Below are 21,296 nucleotides of genomic sequence, written 5' to 3' on the forward strand. Positions count from 1 at the left end.
TCCCCCAGAGCGGTAGCCCACGTAGCGCCATCCGGGCATCTTACGTGATGGCTATTAATCATTCAGTTGTCGATAGCGCATTGACAATCCATTGCTGCTTCATTTCAGAAGTCTTTTAATAATTTAAGACTCGTTCACAAATTTTATTGGCGCTACATCGAAGTCTAATTATGTTTTTTGATTATATTGAAATAAATTATCAAATTATACTTTATAATATCCTCGATACTTTTTTTTTTTAACTCTTTCCGCCCTGCAGGCACTAAGAGGGCCTCTTTTAGTAGGCCCATTATGGGTTCGGCCAGGCCCACAATGGGGCGACCGGGTGGTGAGAGACGGGGCCCGACATATCCGAACGGACCACCCCCCGAAAAATTCCTGGGGATTTTTCGACCCGTATCCTCGATACTTTATGATTTTTTACTCGTTTTTTACAAATAATTAGAATTACTTGAAGTCCATTATTTGAATTGTTTAAGTAATAATTAAAAATAATGAACTTTCACGTTGTTGAAAGAGAGTGAAATTTCTCGCAATATTAAGTGCCGAACTTAGTCGAAAACCGATTGTTTCCAAAATTACGGATTTTCAAACGCCATACCTCCGATATTTCCCAAATAATGTACTCTGGTTTAATTCTCCAAGAACAGTCTTCGTTTTTCATTCCTATTGTCCAGTGATTTGATTTTGGAACTCTTTAGCATTGCCATTTAATTTCAGTTGTAGGTCCAATTCGGTATGGTTTGGTTTTATTCATATGTGACAATGCCTCCCAGGGGTCTTTCGTGGGAAACTGGCTCCTATTTAGGTGCTACTAACGTATAGAAAACTCGAAAAATATCTACCGTTGGCAAGGTGCGAACCCACGACTAACTACCAGTGTTCAGTGGTTTTATTCATGTCCAATCTTTTTCACGATGTTAAATGCTCTTTTGCTACTACTTGAAAGTCCTTGTACTATTTTCAATCATTTTTTTTATTTTTTGTGAATCAGAGATGCTGTATTTCTATTATTCTTAACTCTAATAATTTAGTACCATAAAATATAGTATAAGTTTTTATCCAGCAATTCCAGCATCCAACATTGTGGCAAAACAATTTTATAATATAATAAAATTGTTTTGTTTATTTTTCTTGCACTGTTCAATATTGCCAGAGAGGTCATCTGTACAGAAATATTTCAACTTCATATCTGTTACAAGTTTCTAGTGCCTTGAATTCTGTTGTATATTAAACATTTTAGTTTTAGATTTTAACTTAAGCTGTTTTCTTATAATAGAAATGAGTCAATGTAAGAGACTGTTCTTGTCATATTCTTGGTAGAAATCCAGGAGGGGGAAAGAACATCTTAAAATGGATTCTTCTTATTTTGGTAATAATGGTTGCCGGATCTCACTGATGACAATTCCAGTGTTTAAATTCACTCTGTTACTTTCGTTTATTTTAATAATTTCTATATGTTCTAAAAGTTTTCTTTTAATAATTTTTCATATCTTTCAAACATTTCTTTTATTTCCAACAAAAATTATCAAGCAAAGTTTAATGCAGTTATGTTTATTTAATATTATTTAAATTATAATGACTATAATAAAATATTTAACTATGATAAAATACAAGCATTAGTCAATTGTGATTTTATAAAATAAACATAGAACATTCCAATAACAATTTTACAATATCCAAGTTTAAAATAAATGCAAATTTTTTTGAGTAATTCGTAATAATAAATTTTATTTATTCATTTATAAATTAAAACTTTATATTGATATTTACATTAACGGTAATTAATTTTACAATTATTTACGAGACCGTCTTGAAAAATTCGGTTTTTTCTTGAAATAATTTATGCCACTCATTTACAAGATAGAAAAATGCTTCATCTACACCTTGATGTTCTTTCTAAAAATTAAAAAATAAAATTAATTACATTTAAATAATAACAAAGATTATTATAAATTTATAACTTAATAATTTCAACTCACCACAGAACATTCAAAATATTGTAGCGAATATTTCTTAGCAAAATCTTGTGCAGTTTTTGATGAAATAATTCTTCTCTCTTTGGAATCAACTTTATTGCCAATTAATATGCCTATTAAAAAAAACCACCCATTAGAAGTTGAGCTCTATTATCGTCAATTATCTCTCATCTTTTCTTTCGGAAACGAATGAACTCAACACCAGAGACAGAACGACTCATTTACTGAAGACAAAAGCTATTCTGAGCTGCATTCAGTATAGCAGAATACTAAGAAATCCAATCTCATAAAGTTAGCTTTCTCCTCAAATGGAGTGCTGATCATAGGTAAAAATAGTGGATGGCATAACAATCATGAATTTAAGTAATATTTCAGTGAAATGTTGTTTTTTGTTTTTGGTTCTTTCTACACTTGGTCACTAAGAGAGTTTTTCCAAACCTATTGTGGGTTCAGCCAGAGGTAATTTTAGAATTTGTGAGGCTCTGGGCAAAATTTATTTTTAAGTCTATTAAAAGAGTGATAGTGGCAGAGGGTAGATTTATTTAGATTTACAATAATATAAACATTTTTAACATAGAAACAGACAGTAAAACACAGCATAAAGTAATAAAAAATGTGCACAATATTTTACAACAAACTGAAAAATTTGAGTGAGAATCTTCATGAGAAAAAGTTGTCCAGAATTGCATTTTGAGAGAAATAATGGTCTCGTGAAATGTAAATAAATGATTAGCCAATTGGTGACCAGCATATAACATAAAGACAGTCTCTTGAAGATGAGAGATGATGACCAGAATATGACCCCAATTCCACAACAATATCTCTTTCAATGAACAAGATCAAATTGAAGAAAGTCTCTCTTGACGCATTGTTGATCAGCAGTAGTTCTTGATCAATTTTACCTTGAAAATGATAGTTTTGAAGATGTAACAGATATTGGTACAATTATATTTTTAATAATTACCAATTTGTTCATTTAAATACTAAAATATTCTATGAAATTTGTAAGACACCTGCAAATGTGAGAACCTAGACTTTGTTTTTTTAACGGTATTAGAGTTGCCTCTGGGTTTAGCTGGATCCGTAATGGGGACAACCAAGGCCAAAACAAATGTATCCAGGGCAGACCCATTCATGAAAAATTCCTGGGTTGCTTGATTGGATTTAATGTCAGGCCCCCAGAGCATAAGGCCAACACCTTGTCTTGCCTATCAGAGTCAAGTAAAATGTTTAAACAAAATCAATTTTATTTATTTTTTCTGCTGTATATTTAAAGCACAATGAAGACTGGCAATGAGATTATCAGTATTATCTATTGAATTCTAATTCAGTTAAAGCTAACCTAGAAATTTTCAATAATCACATGCATGGTAAAATAAGTTAAGTGGAATGACTTTTACAAAAAAATCATACAATTTCATTTTAAAAAAGTTACTTTACTGGAGGTTTTCAATGTCATTATTAAATGAGTTCACATTCATTCACAGAAAAAATTGCAATTGATGACTGAAAAAAATGTGTTTAATTTCATTTTTATGGAAGTTTTCTAGTTTTACAATGATAAAATGTCACAATAAATAAGTAGCAGAAAAATTACAGAATATCTTAACAAAATAAATTCTCAACAAAAAAAATTATGTTAAAATTTCTGAACTATTTAAAATTATGACATATATAACAGAAAAATTCAATTCACAACAAACTATTAAAAGAAAAATATAGTAAAACCTGTCTAAAACAAACATTCTTAAACTTTTTCCATTCATGACCTCCTTTTACCTGAAAACATTTTATACAACCCCAGATATATAAATACAATAGGTACTGTACATAAAATAAATATACAAATAAAACATTAACCCCCATATTCACCAACATAAATTAGAGTTAGGGTTAACTCTCGAGTTATTGGTAAATTGGTATTCACCAACTCCGAATCTCGAGTCAAACACTAATAACTCTAACTCTAGACATTTTTAAAGTTAGAATTATTAGTGTTTGATTTAAGATTTGGAGTTAGTGAATACCAATTTACCAATAGCTCGAGAGTTAACCCTAACTCTAACTCGTTTTGGTGAATATGAGGGTAACTGATAAAAAAATTAAAAAATTTAATTTAAAACAGTTCTGTAATACTTATAATTTTACCACTTATTACCATTTATTCTGACAAAAGCAAATTTGCATACAAATGAGACAATTTGCTTGTTCATTGTTTTGTATAATGCATAGGTTTCCAATCTTTTTTGGCCTATGCCCCTTTTCGAAAAAAATTGTGCTCAACTCCCCTTTTCAGAAAAAAAACATGTTGACTCCTGTTCTTGAAATCAACAATGTAACCCATAGTTTTCCAACTATTTTGGGTCATAGCCCACTTTTTCAAACAGTAATTTGATGGCACCCCTCTTAGGTAAAATATACAATATTATATATTGAAAAACTAGGACAGATTTTTAAAATTATTTTACTAAAAGATATTAACAATATTGGTGTATTGCTCAGTTTGATTAACCAATATATTATTAAAAAATTAATATATTATTATTGGTGAGAGGGCTGAGCTTGGTGTAAATGACACTAATTTTTCAATATTTGGTGCCATATTTGTCATCATCAATCTTAAATTGTCACATTCCACTATTGACAATGTGTTCCTTTTCTTTGTTATTAAATTGCTGACTATGCTAAATCCTCTTTTGGCTAAATATGATGATGGGAATGCAATGAAAAACTTCTTTGTGCAGCCCATAAAGCTGGATATAATACTGGAATTTGTCTTTGATGCCAAAATTCTTGATATCCATTTTTTAGTTTCAATTTTAGCTCTTCATTCATTGACAATTCTATCAACTCCTCCTGCAGTGATAATTCTGCTGTTCGTAGGTTTGAGAAAGGTTCTAGTAACCAATCTGGAATGGACATCCTGAAAGCTACTTGTAAAATCCTTAAGTGCTTCCAAATGCTGGCAAAATATCAGAATGTTGTCATCATTTGTTTCCACAGAGGAAAGATTCAGAAACTGATAGAATCGTGTTTGACCAAAATTTTGTTTGTACAAGGGAAGTTTTGACATAAATTCAGAACTAGTTGCCTTTGCTTTGATCAAATTCAAATCATCTCTCTGCAGCTGTAATTTGTTTCATTAAATTTATTATATAAATCAGTTAAATAAGCTATATTATTCTTAAATTTCAATAAATTCTCTCTTAACAAATCATCTTTGTTTTCAAAAAACATTATAACTGACTCAAAGAGGTCATACAAACTTTTTAGACGGGTATTCTTTGATAGCCAATGAACTTTTGTGTGCAAATTGAAATCTTTATCATTTTCAACACAATGTTTTCAAAACAATATATCATTGAGATAATTGCTTCTGATCTTGTTAACTGCTGTAATTACATACTGTAATGAGCAATGAAGGCAATCACTAAGGTTTCTTGCAACCAAATGTTGTCTGTAAATTACACAATATACTGAGACTACATTTGGTACCGTCTTTTTCAAACATGAAATCAACCTGTAATTTTTATTATTGTTATTATTATTATTAAATTCTTATAACCCAATTAATCTAACTATTTGTATATCTAGTACCAGTTCTAGGCTTATCTGCATTCTGTGCAAGAAGTTTTGGCTGTCCCAGCTTGCTAATCAACATATAAATAGTGTAAATTGTGTGTTCATTCCCTCTTGTGCCCTATGCTGCTGCACAGTTTAACATTAACACAGTATATATCATACTTTCTATGACTTTCTAAAGTTTGATTTTTCAGTAACTTAAGCATAAATAATTGTTTTCAAAATTTATTAAACTGGAACTTGATGGATAATTAAATTATCTAAAAATATTGGTCAGATATAAAGGTTTTACTTTCTTTAAAACTGTTTATTTTAAATAGTAATAGTTTCCTATTTAAAAATTTGATCTGAAGATGTTGATTAATAATCTTTGTTTCATAATAAGAAAGATCTAAATTTAAAATATTACCTGGAATTGCATTAGCTTTAGAAGAAGTAGCTGAGTGAAATTTCTTCAACCATTTTGAACAAGAATTGAAAGATATTTCGTTGGTTACATCAAAAACCAACACCAATACAGATGGATTTTTCCACTATAAAGAAAAGAATATTAAGAATAAACATTCATAGCCATATACAAAACTTGTTCTTTGTTATTTATAAAAATTAATTTAATGCAAAATGATTAGAAATTATTTTCAAATATTTAATATTAATTTATTGAAAGTAAAGTGTTTTTAAATAGAATAATATGTGCATTGTTTTTGCTTTTACAGAGTTTTAAATATGCTTTATATTTATTATGAATAATTTAAATTCTTAAAATTACTGAATTTAATATTTTTTTTAAAATCAAACAGTTTCTATTTATGTAATATTTTAGAAAAGTTGCAATTTCATATATGTTTAATTTTTAACATATTCTATGCTTCTGTAGTACCTAAAAACAAAAAATTCTTTAATAATTTAATTTTTAATTATTTAATAACTTATAGTTATATAAGGATGAGTCTATATACAGTAGTCTCTGTAATCCACATGTATTGGACAAGCAGGTGTCTACAACAGATTGTCAGATTACTGGACATGTTGGACTGATAAGTGATGGGCTATAGAAACTCTACTGTACATGAGTTAAATATAATTTATATTTTCTCTGTGTTGAAACCATGTCCTTCTTTAAATTATATTTTGAGACATCATGAAGTGTTGATACTAGACACTGGACATTTTTACATCCACTTTATTTTCTGATGTACTTTATAGTGTATAAACCAATTGTTCCAAATGCCAATACACATTTCAAGCTAGTGCCCCTCATCTGTTGACTGATATAAGTTTTCTACAATGGTTGTAAATATATTGTTGACATACATAAAACTGAACACCACCAGGTATTGTAAATCAGTTAAAAATTCCTAAAACTTGAATAAAAAATATAAAAAGAATCTTGGTGCAATTTCCATTTTAAAAATTACCTGCAGAGTTCCATTTTTACATTGATGTCCAGTGTCTAGTATCAATACTTCATGGTGTCTCAAAATATAATTTTTATTACTTATTTGACTATATTAAAATCTGATCAACCAAAGAATGTATTTTTTTATTTTTTGGAATTCTTTTTGCCCTGTGGTCACTAAAAGTGACTTTTTCAGGCCATTGGACAGTCCACAATAGGATGGTCAAGTGGTGAAGGATGAGGCCAACATATTCAGAACAGACCATGCCCCAGAAAATTCCAGGTATTTTTTGATCAACTGGATTCAACCCAAGACCCTCAGAGCAGTAGGCCAATGTCTTAACTGCCTCGGCCATTCAGCTGGCTTAGTTTTACTGTATTAAATTTTATAAATTATGTAAGTATAAAAGATGTAATTTTAGTAATGATAAAAAATATATAACTTATTTCTATTTTTGACTTTTTAAACTGGAATCTGATGAGAGTTAATTAAATTCTCTGAAAATATTTGTTCAGATTTAAGTTACTAAAGGCACTAAAGCTTGACAGTGTAGTTTGTAGTTCATAAAACAACAGGTTAAAACAAAAATGGCAAGATTTTGATTAACAGTTTATTTTTGAGATACTTAGTGTCTGTGACCAGTAATCTAATGGTTGCTATTCTAAGATATTTTCTTGGAGGAAAAAATTCTACAAATGTGTGTGTATTATTCATAAGATAATACTACAATCTTTGCAGCAAAAGAGTAGACATGAGTCAGTCTGAGCTAGAAGGATCTATGTCAGATGAAAGAGATGAAAGGAGACATGTGATTAATATATGAGTAACATTAAAATTATGAACAAGTATGAAAATACATAAAAAAATAAAATAATAAAATTATGATAAAGATGGTATAAAACGTTTTAGAAATGTAAAAAGAAAACAAATGAAAGGGATGTGATCTGTGTTGGGATAGCCACATCTTCTTCCATCCCTTTCATCTGACTTGAATCCTTTCAGCTCAGGCTGCTGACCTCATGTCTATCTACTCTTTCACTCTTAATCTCGAAGTTCTGGCAATGAACTGCTATGATGACAAAAAGACTATTTATAAACAAGATGAATCTGATATTAGAATAATTACTTATTCACAAATAAATGTACCTGTACTTCCAATGCTATACTGGAAATGTACTTCCAATGATTCTAACTGGAGATAAGATTAAATACCAATTTTCTACATTAATTAATGTTGATGGTTAAATGTCAATTGTTGACAGCCCAATATGCCAGCTTGTAGTGATATTTGCTTTAGGCTGTGTCAACTAATAATACAAGAACATTGATTTGTGAATAAATTTTTTTTAAAATTATCTCTCCTAACGCCCAGAATGCTGCGAATTTATAAGTGTACGGATTGGCTGAGTTTGCAATGAGACATGGCCGGGTTTATAATATATACTGGCTTCAACCACTCCTCCAATGAGCTTGATATTGATGTCTAAGAAGTGGGCATTGGTGGTAGTTAATTGGTCCAGTTTAAGGGTAAGCCCATATGGGATTTCGTTCATGTGACTTAAAAAAATCATTGATGTTTGGTTCCGTTTCCATAGGATAAATACGTCATCTACAAATCTCTTATATATAATTATATTGGACCTATACTCAGGTATGACTGTTTTTTCTAATCTACGTAATACCAACTCACATGTATTACAACTCCATATTCCAGTTTAATAACAGAACCTATCTACAATAACACAGACAGCAGGCTGTCTGGCAACTTATGTGAGTTGGTATTACATAGATTAGAAGAAACAGTCATACCCAAGTATAGTGGAACCTCGCTTAACAAGTACCTCACATAACAAACAAAATAAATTGTGAAAAAAATGACTCGCTTAATGAGCAAATTTTCACATAACGAGTGCCAGAAGAGGGAAAGTCCCAGATTCTGTACATTCTCCATCTAGCACTCCTTCAGCTAGCAGCTTAGTGTTGCTTGTGATCACACATTTTTCCAAACTTTTTCCAACACATATTACGTATAAACATCAACAACCATAGCTCATTATATAATAAACACACCAAACAATATGCCAAATTCTTGGACTACGTAAAGGCTATAATTAAATATTAGAAATTAATTAATTTGACTAGAAGTAGGCAGTTATGCTGCCATCTCGTATTAAATTTAATGACCAATTCCAAATTAAATTTTAGAAACATTTGAATTAAAAATTAACTATTTATAATTATTAAATTTAATATGAGATGGAAGCATAACTGCCTACTTCTAGTCAAATTAATTAATTTCTATTATTTAAGTACAGCATTTACATAGCTCAAGAATTTAGCATATCATTTGGTTTGTTTATGAAACATATTATCTGTTATTTTTTTTGTTTTCTGCAAATTGAATTTGCATTTCAGGTTGGTTCATTCTGCACTAGAAGATGATGATTCACACTCCTTAACAATATTTATTGTATAATTTTCTTTGAATAAACATTATACATAAAACATTTAAGTATTTTTTTCGGTGTGGAATGCATTATTGTATTTTACATTAATTTCTATGGAAAAAATTGTTTCGCTTAACGAGTGTTTCGCATTACGAGTAAGACTCTGGAACGAATTATGCTCATTAAGCGAGGTTCCACTGTATAGGTCTAATATAATTATATTATAAGAGATATGTAGATGATGTATTTTTAAAAAAATAATCTTAAGTTAACCACAAAACATTTTTTTAGTGCTTATACTCAATATTATTTTGTCTCAGAATAAATATTTATGTTATTAGCAGACATAGAATATTTTTTTAATGCATCAATTATTAGTGCCTTTACCTTAAAGATTTTAATTTCTTTAAAACTATTCATTTTAAATAGTAAAAGTTTAATTTGCTATTTAATTAAAATTTAATCTGAAAATGCTTTACATCTCTTAAAAGAAATTATAGTATAAAGTAACTTCGACCTCTAATTTCATGTTTATTTACAAAAACTTTGCAATGCTTATTTCTCTCTCTTTTGTATTATAATTTTGCTTCAATACTGAATTTATGTCAAACTACATTGAAGTTCAAAATACTGTTCTCTGCAAAAAAGACCAGAAGTTAAGTAAAAATCTAATTGATGAAGACATACAAAGAAAAAGAAATATCATTCAAAGAGTACAGATACTTTATTTAGTTTAACCTGTCAGCTGAAATGATTGGCTGTCTGGTAGAGAATTGATTACTGGGATCAGACCAAGACTAGCTAGATCAACTGTAGTAGGAGTAGCTCTAGCAAATTGTGGAATGGCCTTATCAAGGTCTGGGGTTTACAAAATTTTCCAGGGAAATAGGGTCCAGGAAACTGCCTCAAAAACTTCTTTAATATATTATTATTAATTAAATAATGTGTGTATGTATGAATTAGTATAAAAATATTTTAAATTAAATCTTACAAATTATATATTTATCCAAAAAATATAAATAATCAAACAGAATTTTGCCATTTGGAACAATGAACAGGGATGACTAAACAATTTCTAAAGATGGCTGAGTAACCCTCCTCCCAGATCAGACTTTGATCTGTGCTTCCTTTTATTTTTATGCTGACTTCTTCATTTTGCATATGATAATCAGAATTTGATTTATTTATTTATATTAATTTGTATCAAATAATATATTGTCTTTTGAGTCAGAATATTAATCTTATCAGTCAAATTTAAATTTTTAGTTTCAGTGATAGCATCAAATAAGAGTTGATTTTACATCAATTAATGTTAAAGTTATTATACAGTATGTCCCTAAAGTCTGGACACACAGGAAATCTCATTAACTACAATTTTTTTTCCTCCACAGGTTAAGTATGGCTTTGTCAAAAGATAGGGAGTATGATAAAGGTACTCAATGAAAATCACAGCTGTAACACACTTCATTAAATGCATAAAAAGGGAATGTGCTAAAATTGATGGCAATGTGGATTTATTACATAGAGTTCACATGAATTCAAAGATCAGCAACCTTCAAATTGATGGAAATCATCTTAAAGACATTATTTAACATTCTAATTGAATAAAATGTTAATAAATTTCATTTCTTGAAAATATGTATTTTTTGCCTGTGTCCAGACTTTAGGGATATCCTGTATATTAAATTTAAAGTAAGAAATTATAATTTTACTTTAATACATGAAACATTGTATATATACATATAATGCTTCAAACTATAAAAAGAATCATGTACAGTGGTGCCTCATATAACGTACTTAATCCGTTCCAGGTGCACGTCCGTTAAGTGAAACGTCCATTATACGAAACGCATTTTCCCATAGAAATACATGTTAAAATGTCTAATTTGTTCTGCAGCATAAAATAACCGTACTGTATCATTAAAAAAAATGAACATGGAGCAGTCACCAATTATGCCGAAAAGTCCGTTGTTCGCAGCAAGTCCGTTGCTCGAGTCACGTAACGGCCAAACAGAAAGTCCGTTGTTTGCAGAGTCCGTTATTCGAGGCGTACATTATACGAGGCACCACTGTATATATCTGTCTGTCAACATTACATTTTTTTTTTTTAACACTGACAGACAGTGATATATGTGATTCTTTTTATATTAATATTTGGCATGAGTAGCTATTTAAAACTTTTTAATGCTTCAAACTACATTGCAGTGGAAATTTTACCTTGACAAAATGTTTCAGGTTTTCCAGGTCACTCGTCACCTTTACAGTGTCCCATATTAAATGCAACCTATCCATTAATATTCCAGGAAATATATATTACCAACAGAAATAACACACTTTTAAGTGGATTTAATTTTCCAACATGTGGACACCTCTCCAAATCAATAGACTCTTTCTGGTAGCTGTTACAATGTAACCAGTGTTCTCAGCACTGTGCAATGGAGGAAATGGTATATTCACAAGAGATATGTGCTTTTATTATCAAGGTTTATTTTCATATATGATCTTTGATTGTAGCGCAAAATGATTTTTATCATAAATACTCAGAGACTAAAGTTCCTAATAAGACTTCAGTAAATAAGAGTAGCAGCAAAATTCAAATAACTTCCATTAACAACAAGGCACACAAAGGATTTATGACATTGTATGGATGAGTTGCATTTTATATGGAAAACCCTGTATTTGTTTACAAAAACATAAAATAGGCTATGTATAAATTTCAAATTACAAATATATAATTAAAAGGTTTAATTAAAATTTCAAGTCTATCTTTAGTTCATATTGACATATATTATTTTAATACTGAGGAAAGCATTACCAAAGTCTGCATCATATCTATATAAATTTCTTTGCCAGAAGAATCGTAAATGTATAGTTCCTAGATGTAGAGAAATAATTTATAATATATGAGGATTTGAATAAAAAAAGTTAATGCAAAATATTTGATAGAGACTTTAATACTTACTACTAAATCATTTGTATCAGGAACACGTACAGATTTAACAGTCAATTCAATACCACAAGTCTAAATACATTAATATCATAAAATATTATGTTTAATATAGCAACAAACAGGTATACTACATTTCTATATATTTAAATATTTTGGAATAGAATTTAAAAATTTAAATCAATAATATGAAAGATAATAATAAAAATCTATAAGCAATTAATGATAATTATTTACTTACCATTGTATAATTTTTCTGAAAAGTACTGCTGTCATTATTAAAAATATGAATCATTGATGTCTTTCCAACAGATGAATCACCTAATAATTAAATGAATCACCTAATAATTAAAAACATTAATAATAATAATAATAAATAATGTTTATTTTAAGAATAAAATTCTTGTATGATCTTCATATTTTTTATAAATCATCATCTGTATACAAATTTGTGTATGGATTGTACAGCATATATTTACTTACAATTCATTTGATTAGTTACATTTATTAATAAATCCATTTTGTAAAAACATAGTTAATATTAAATAATTTCTATTATTTCATAGATTAGATTAGATTAGACAGAATTTTTCAATTATTTTCTTTTGGTGAGAAAGACTTTATATGTCATGAACTGATGGAAACATCCTTCTTGAGATATGTTTTGCCAAAAGAGGGCATGTTGTGCATGAGCAGCAGTAGTTAAAAATGACCACAAATGCAGTGTGCGCCCATCCATTACACTAAGAAACAAGATGACTAGCAGATTTATGTTGTAGACATGGATAAAGGATAAAGTGCAAGGTGGTTTGTCTGGTATGAATGAGCCCCTTGATACACCTCCACCAAGTGATTTTACATCTAGTTCATCACCAATCACTTGGTGGAGGTGTATGAACCAGACGTAATGTCAAAGTAAATGATGCAGTGGTGTAAACAATTCTATGATTGCCATGAGACTGTCAAAGATGAGCAACAACCTGAATGGCTGTCAACATCTAGAGAGGGTAATATTGCAAAAGTGGACACTGTAATTTGCACCCAAAAAATGGATGACTGGAAGACATTACTGCAAAATTGGGCATTAGCCATTCCTGAATACACCACATAATCTGCAATGCATTGGATTATTACAAAGTGTCAGTATGATGAGTACCTTGAAAGCTCAGCACCAATGACAAGATTGCCAGAGAGAATATCAGCTTTGCAACATTTCTTGCAGTATAAACAGAAAGAAAAACCAGTTTCTCTTCTGAACTGTGATAAGAAACAAAAGTTGTATCCACCATTTCACCACAAAATCAAAATCTGCCTCCATGGAGAGAAAGCATCCAGGTTCCCTGGCCAAATCAGTTCAATGTGGCTTGGTCAGCAGACAAAATTTTTCTTATAGTGTTGTAGGATGCCCATTGGTATAATAGCTGTTGCTAAATTTCCTGGATAGTGGAACTCTGGATCTACAAATTCAGTTGGAAAGTGGAATTACAAATTCAATTGGAAACATCTTGACCATCCACTTTCAGTCCAAACCTCAGCTTCAATGACTTCCACTACTTCCCAGGTTTGAAAAAGGCACTAGGAAATAGTGTTTTAGTAGAAATGAATAAGTGGAAGAAACTATTCAAAACTTTGTCTGTATGCAGGGGCCCAGTAGTTTCTTTAACCTGGTGAAACAATATAATAAATGCATCAATATGATGGAGACTGTGTCAAAAAATAAAATGAGAACACCTCTTCCTATCCATAATGTACTTGGTCTTCAGATTAAAACTTATCATTAATAGATATCCAGAAAACTTATTTTTGTCTACTACTTATATTTCAGAATTCAAATATTATTCATTAAAAAGAGAAAAAGTTAATAAAAGTGAAGCTACAGATAAAATTATGAAATATTAGGAAAGTATCAAGAATTCAAAGTAATCATTTCAATATCAAACATCCTAAAGTCCAATATATATAGATACATAACTAAACGACACTGACAAGACTAAGACCTGCATTAGTTCTGCAATAATTTAGAATAATTTGAAAAAGCATGAAAATTTTATCTTTACTTTTGTTTAATTACATTATTTGCTTATTTACTTCCATTATCCTAAGTTTTAGAAATTGATTTTCTTTAAATTTCAACAACTAGCTTAACATATCCTTGATACTAACAATTTTGCATAAACATGTTGCTATTCTATTAGAATTAATCCAGAAAAATTTCAAAGTTAATTTAATTTTATACATAATGGTTTTAATTTTTAAAATTTACAAAGTTATTATGATGTTATTAATGTGTTTAATGGGTGATTGCAAATGTAATAAAAGATACTTTCAGATTCAAATGAAATCTTAGATTATGTTATTGGAGTGTTAATGAAGGATTTATCTTTTGTTAGGTTCTTTTTCTCTTGTAATCAGCTTACTAGTAAATCTTACTTCAGTACTTCAGTAAAATTTTTTTTGTCTTTTTATTCCAAATATTTATGCAAGATGTTTGTTTCAATTCAACACATTCCAAAGCATGTAAACTTTGCAGATTCTCTTAATAGTTATCAGATGTCTTCCGCATATCATAAAATTCACTTAAATATAATTACATAAGAATTTCTTGTAGTCATAGAGTAAGTTTATTCTTCACTGAGAGAAAAGCCATTGTTAATGATTGAATTTCATGTCTTTTTTTAAAATATCTATTATTAAAATGATTCAATTTCAAATTCAAAAAGTGGAAAATTCAAAAGCTATGTAAAGCTTTTTAATTCTCTTCTTTTTTTGAAAAACTTTAAAAGTTCAAAAAAACAAAGTTTTTATATAGAATAAAGAATACTAAAAAGCCAAAATTGATATGTCTGTGTGTGTGTGTGTGTGTTTGTCCTTCATGCATTACCACACCATTTATCCGATTGCCATGAAACTTTGGGAAGTTGTTTAATACATTCCCGCGAAGGTTTGTGGCATATGTGAAGATCACCATTTCCCCCCTTTCAAAAATATATTTATATATGGATTAAGGCTTTTATGTCCAACAGATGGCGCTAACTTCAGACGACCTAAGTTTGCTTTTCTGTGAGGCATTATGCTTTTCTGTGAGAATGGACCTAAGCAGATCATTTTCTACCTATCTATATAAATAAAATACAACGTTTGTTTGTTCCTACAGATTCCTTTGAAATTTTGACACAACGTTGCATTCAAATATGCACGTGTTTTTATATAATATACATGTCGAAATTCTCCCTACGGGGGGAGATGGACAGGATTAAGGCTTACCGTAAAGAACTCGGCTTCTATTTATACTATTTTACATGCGGTTTTTTGCGTTTTTAATTGCGTTTTAATAGGTGACGTCAACAGAATATACACTAAAAAGGGATTTTTTGAAATTCCCCCCACGGGTGAAGTTACACATTTATAATAGATACATTTTGAGCCACAACAACGCGTGGCCGGGTCAGCTAGTATAGAATAAAGAATACTAAAAAAGCCAAAATTGATAATTACAAAATCTGAGGCTAATTTTTAACTAATCATTGGAAATTAATTAAAAATTTTAATTAAATAATTTAGAAAATTCCAAAGGAAAACGTCATCCAAAGGAATGACTTAAATCTACAACTTCCATTTGTCATAAAGATGCCTCACTGTTCTTGTCAAATGCTGGTCTAAAAGTAATTTTTTACAAGAGTAATTGATCTTTGAGGCCTAACAGTGGCCAAGTGGTTCTGTTCCCCAAACAGTGGGAGTTCAGTCATGGGTTCATGCCGTGCTCAGACGGGCTGGCCACGTGGAGTTTTCCAGGTTTTCTCCACGTCTGTAACGCCTGAATAGGAGCCAGTTTCCCTTAAAAGACTTCCTGGAAGGCATTATTTCCCTCAAGTAATACCACTATCCAGAGCAGGCAACAAGGAACTACTCTGGTACTAACTTCCCCAACACTCACCTTGGTGCAACACTAATCACTAATTAACCTGCGTCAGGTGGTCGCCAACTTCAGGATGAAAAAGAATTAATATCTTTAAAATCATATTTGAAAGCTTGCATCACTAACTGATATTTTAAAACTTCAAAAAATTAAAGATAGACCTACTCAAAAAAATTAGATGACTTTGAAGACAGAAGGATCACTTTCTAAAAATGCTTAAAGTATTTGTGACTCCTATTCATTAATGGTATATTTACACTTCCTCAGCTTTCTCCATTGGTAATAGTTTATTTATAATTACACCACTTTAGATCTTTACTTTAGATTTCAGTAATATTAACAGAACAGTTACAAAATCCCTTTGCATGTTAGAAGTTATCTATATGCTACAGTTCTCTGTACAAATATGAAAAATTTTTCCCATGTTCTTCTACACACCATCTTCTGTGTTAATAACTGGAAGTCATTAAAACATTTCCCAATATATATTATTAGGGTTAATGTTACCTTAGGTAGCTGAGATGGCAGCTCATCTCCAATTCCAGCAAGGAAACAGTGGGACACATGTTCTAACCTAACCTAACCTATTCTAATAATTTGGTTGCTAATAATTATGGTAATTTATTAGAATAGGTTAGGTTAGGTTAGAACGTGCATCCCACTGTTTCCTTGCTGGAATTAGAGACGAGCCGCCATCTTGGCTACCTAAGGTAGCATTAATCATTATTAGATCTTTAATTGTTCTGATGCAGATTTGAGGAAATTCCTTAAAATAAATTCACATGTATGGATTTCAAAGAATATATACACCATATCAGATCCATGTCCAATGCAATTACCCACTGGATTTGTCACTGAACTATTCTGTGTTTGGGAGACCCAGGACAATATATAAACTTTGAGACTAACCTGTATATAAAATTGTATAATTAATACGCCTTTGTGTCCTTAACTTAATTTAAACTTATCTTCGTCTACTAGTACTTCTTTGTCAATTAACAGGATTTACACTGGATTTATGGATACAGCAATTAGGTCTTACAGATAAGAAATAATATTGTTTATTTAAATCACCTGCAGGTGATTTAAATAAACAATATTACAGGTGATTTAAATAAACAATATTATTTCTGATCTGTAAGACCTAATTGCTGTATCCATAAATCCAGTGTAATAAGTCCTGTTAATTGATAAAGTACTAGTAGACGAAGATAAGTTTAAATATAAAATTGTAGTTTGTTTTAAGAATTGTATTAATTTAAAGATCACTCACCTAAAACAACGCATTTACATCGTAGAATATTTGGATTATTGGATTCCTTAAAATGCTTATCCTTATCTGCATTAGAAACTTTCATTTTTTAAAGGCTTAAACACAAATAATTCTATGTAAACAACAAAATGTCAATTCGTATACATACCTGTCACCATGGCAACTAAGTTTTACATCGGAATAACGTTTAAGATTAAATTAAAATCTGTAAATGTATATAGGAATTAACTAACTTATTTTTAATATAAAATAAATAATGCCGCAATGACAGTAATTTATAACCAGTTACGGTACCATTTCAAACATTTCCACGTGTGTGAAGCTTGCGTCCTCGTGTGGTAAAAGTTTATATTAAGTTAATTTGTGTCAAATAACTGATAGAAATTATATTAATTAACAAATTTAAGTTAAATATTTATAAAGTATTTAAAAAATAATCACATATGCTTATTTTTTCTTACTTTATCTTAAACACGGCACAGAAATACTAAATGTATACGGACAGTAATTTTTACCCGAAAATTCAGAACATATCCGTATAAATGAGGACGCCCTATACACAACCATTAGAAAAGTAGTATTTTCTCAAGCTTACAAGAAAAAGATATGCATGTATGGATGTTCCATTTCACGTTGCGTTAGATATTCAATTAATTGTAATTCCTACGGCACATTTTGTTTTGGAATCTTCATTTTGTGGGCTCTAAGAGTGCCTTTTTTCAAACTCATCGTAGGTTCGGCCAGGCAACATAACGGAGCGGCCGAGTGGTGAAGGACGGAGCCGACATATCCTGGACAAACACACAGGTAATCGAAAAATTCCTGTGGTGTTTTTCGATCACCCGGATTCAATCTTCGGTTCTCCAGAGCGATAGGCCAAAGCTTTAACTGCCTCGGCCTATCTACGATATATATATTTATGGGTTTGTATTTGTTGCATATCCCTAATGCTGAATTTATGCTCTTCTTTTTTTATTGCAAAATTCTAGCATACATCATACTTCATTACTTCATCAATAAAAAGTTCTATATCGGTTTCTTCTAGAGTTGTAGCAGCTTTCATGTTAAACAACGGCAGAACAAATGCTGTGCTCATTATCTGATTGAGAACAGCCTGCGGAATTGCAACAAAAAGTGGCCGTTATGACGCCGCACGTATGTATGCAACTTAATGTGTAAATCAATGCTCTGGTTGGCCGCATGGAAATTTATCGCAGTTTACTTACGGCAAAAAAACTGTTTGTGGGCATCGGACCTGAAAGAATGCGAGTACTACTTACGTAAACTGAAGGATTCAGTGCAACTTTGGGGCAACTGAACTTGAATGCTATGCTGTTGTACTGTACTGTACATACTCGCTGTCGAGCATTTCCGGTCTTACCTTTGGGGGACCCATTTTCATCTATTTACAGATTGTGCGGCCCTCAAATAGATCCTCAGCATCAAAGGTGAGAAGTATAGGCTCTACAAATAATCAAAATAGTTATCAACGTACGACTTTACAATTCACTATAGACGGAGTGTCACTAACCAGGCAGCTGACATCCTATCTCGTAAGCCAGTCATACACCTGCAGTACTCTGAAGGTAGTTACCTTCAGAGTACTGCTCATTTGAACTGCCACAATATGTCATCCGACTGCCGACATTTGAAAAGGAAGACCAGACATACGTTAACATTCAAGGCAAGGACGAAATACTTGTCCCACCTCTCAGGGAAGAGTTCCTGAAAGAGCTCCATGACGGAAATGGACACCCAGGAGAAAGGCACACCAAAAATCTCGTTTCTGCACAATATTAGTGGCCAAACTGGCCCCTGTTCATATGTCTACACATGTCATTTATGTTAAGTGACAAACGTGCGAAACCAATCAATTCTTGGACAACCGCAGCCAATTGAAACACCACAGAAGCCAAATGGCATCAGGGCAATAGACACAATTTGTGTCAGAAATGCAGCTAAACCTACTTCTGCAAAATTCAACCAAGTCATTATTGACTATCGCAGCCGATACATGTGGGAAATAACTACAAAACGCATCATTTATAACATTTAAGAATAAATCACAAATTCTTTAATACAAGCATTATTTTCTATTTTCACAAAAACTAAGCATCAGATATAGAGCTTTCTGGGATTTTAGTCCTACATTTTCAAATAAAGACATCCAGGGAGATTAGTCTTAATTAACAAATCTCAGAATGTAAATGAAATAATATGAGAGCTTATGAATTATGAGAAGAATTTAGATGAAAGATCATCGAAATTAACACATACATGGAATTACACACACATAGATCTGACTCCTAAACTGGATGTTCTACAAATAAAGTTCTATCTGTTTGTTTGTTTTAAGTTATGGCAACGCAACACTTGGCTGATCTGCCTAGGGGACGCTTTCCGGGAAGTCTTTTTAAGAGAAACTGGTCCCTATTTAAGTGTTACAGATGTGAAGAAAACCCGGAAAACTGCACGTAGCCAGTCCGTCCGAGCGAGGCGCGAACCCACGCCTCGCTCGGACGGACTGGCTTTAAGGGAAACTGGGCCCTTCGTTTCCTGAACACTAGGAGTGTTCAGGAAACGAAGACCACTTGGCCACTAGTGGGCCGAAGTTCTATCTGATTTCCAATTCACTGTTAGTAGTATCATCAGTGAAAAGAGTAATACACGAGTCACATATGCTTAGTTTGGACTTACTGAAAACAAAATCAAACTTGACAATCATATTGCAGCAAGGAAATGACAATTTGTAAAAGAAAGTACGGTTACACGTTGGAAATTCATTGTCTTCAGTGGTGAAACGAAATTTAATTTGAATGGCTTTAAGTATTACAGACATAATTTGAAGAAAGAATCTAAAACTGCGTGTTGTCAGCAGATAGTAGGAGATGGAATTATGGTTTGAGTAGGATTTGTGTTCGGTGGTACAACAGAGATGACTTTTCTGAAGAGAAACCAAAATGCCAATGATTACATTTACTCATTATCAGAGTTTCTATTGTCCAAAGACCCTTTGCTTGCGGAGGAAGAGTGGATGTTCATTTTCATTCATACTACTAATGTGACCAAAGTATTTTTTTAAGGAATAAAAATCTTCAAAATCTTTGAAGCTGAAAGCGAACGATCCACACTAGAATCTCATCGACAGCTTTTGGGGCATCCTTCTTAATGTAGTATATTACAACCAATATGTAACATTTTACCAATTTGAAAATATTTCTCAGCTAACGGATCAAAATTAGTATTGATACTCTTCAAAAACCAATCGCCATCTGATGATTAGTTCTAATAGGGACAAACATTACTTATTTTCAAAATGCTTATCCCAAACAAAAAATCCAGCGACTAGTTGGTAACTTTCTCGGCTGATATGAGATTTTACTTAAAAAATAACTTTTATATTATTAATTTTTATGAAATGGCAAAGAGCTTACTATTATATAAAAACTAATTATGTAAAAAATTTTTTAAATAAAATATCATAACAGATGCCACTACACGCAGTTTTAAATGCTGTTGCCTGGAACGTTAAGCAACTCGTTGCTGGATTTTTTCGTATTTACAATAAACTTCAATTCAATATTCTTAAAAATAAATAAGCGTGAGTAATAAAAATTATATAAGCTTTTGTTACTTTTTAACGTCATTTAATAACGCAAGTTTAATATGTTTTTTTTTTTTTTTTTTTTTTGGCAAGATGAAGAACAATCCCAGATGGATTTCTATTCAATACAAGGAAACAAACTTGGAAG

General features: G+C 31.0%; 1 protein-coding gene across 2 annotated transcripts; it reads right to left on the bottom strand.

The window, feature by feature from the left end:
- Positions 1-1,714: 1,714 nt before the first annotated feature.
- LOC136977403 (intraflagellar transport protein 27 homolog) lies at positions 1,715-17,878 on the bottom strand. Of its 2 annotated transcripts, XM_067272871.1 has the most exons (9): positions 17,839-17,878; positions 17,693-17,749; positions 17,545-17,610; positions 12,597-12,676; positions 12,371-12,430; positions 12,224-12,283; positions 5,971-6,094; positions 1,983-2,092; positions 1,715-1,899 (listed from the first exon to the last, which is right to left on the bottom strand). In XM_067272871.1, exons 2-9 carry the CDS (start codon positions 17,700-17,702, stop codon positions 1,801-1,803), a joined length of 609 nt encoding a protein of 202 aa, XP_067128972.1. In that variant the 5' UTR covers positions 17,703-17,749; positions 17,839-17,878; the 3' UTR covers positions 1,715-1,800. The 2 variants fall into 2 exon arrangements, with proteins under 2 accessions (XP_067128972.1, XP_067128971.1); XM_067272870.1 differs by lacking the exon at positions 17,839-17,878 and having other exon boundaries at positions 17,545-17,622.
- Positions 17,879-21,296: the final 3,418 nt, after the last annotated feature.

The sequence above is a fragment of the Centruroides vittatus genome, unplaced genomic scaffold, assembly GCF_030686945.1.
Source record: "Centruroides vittatus isolate TY-2023 unplaced genomic scaffold, ASM3068694v2 contig_458, whole genome shotgun sequence".
Classification (NCBI taxonomy): Eukaryota; Metazoa; Arthropoda; class Arachnida; order Scorpiones; family Buthidae; genus Centruroides; species Centruroides vittatus.

Coding starts and splice junctions, on each gene's coding strand:
- LOC136977403 (XM_067272870.1), bottom strand. Junction 12,677..17,544: donor ATGTAAATGCGTTGTTTTAG/GTGAGTGATCTT, acceptor TTTAATTATTAG/GTGATTCATCTGTTGGAAAG. Junction 12,284..12,370: donor CTGATACAAATGATTTAGTA/GTAAGTATTAAA, acceptor CTCTACATCTAG/GAACTATACATTTACGATTC.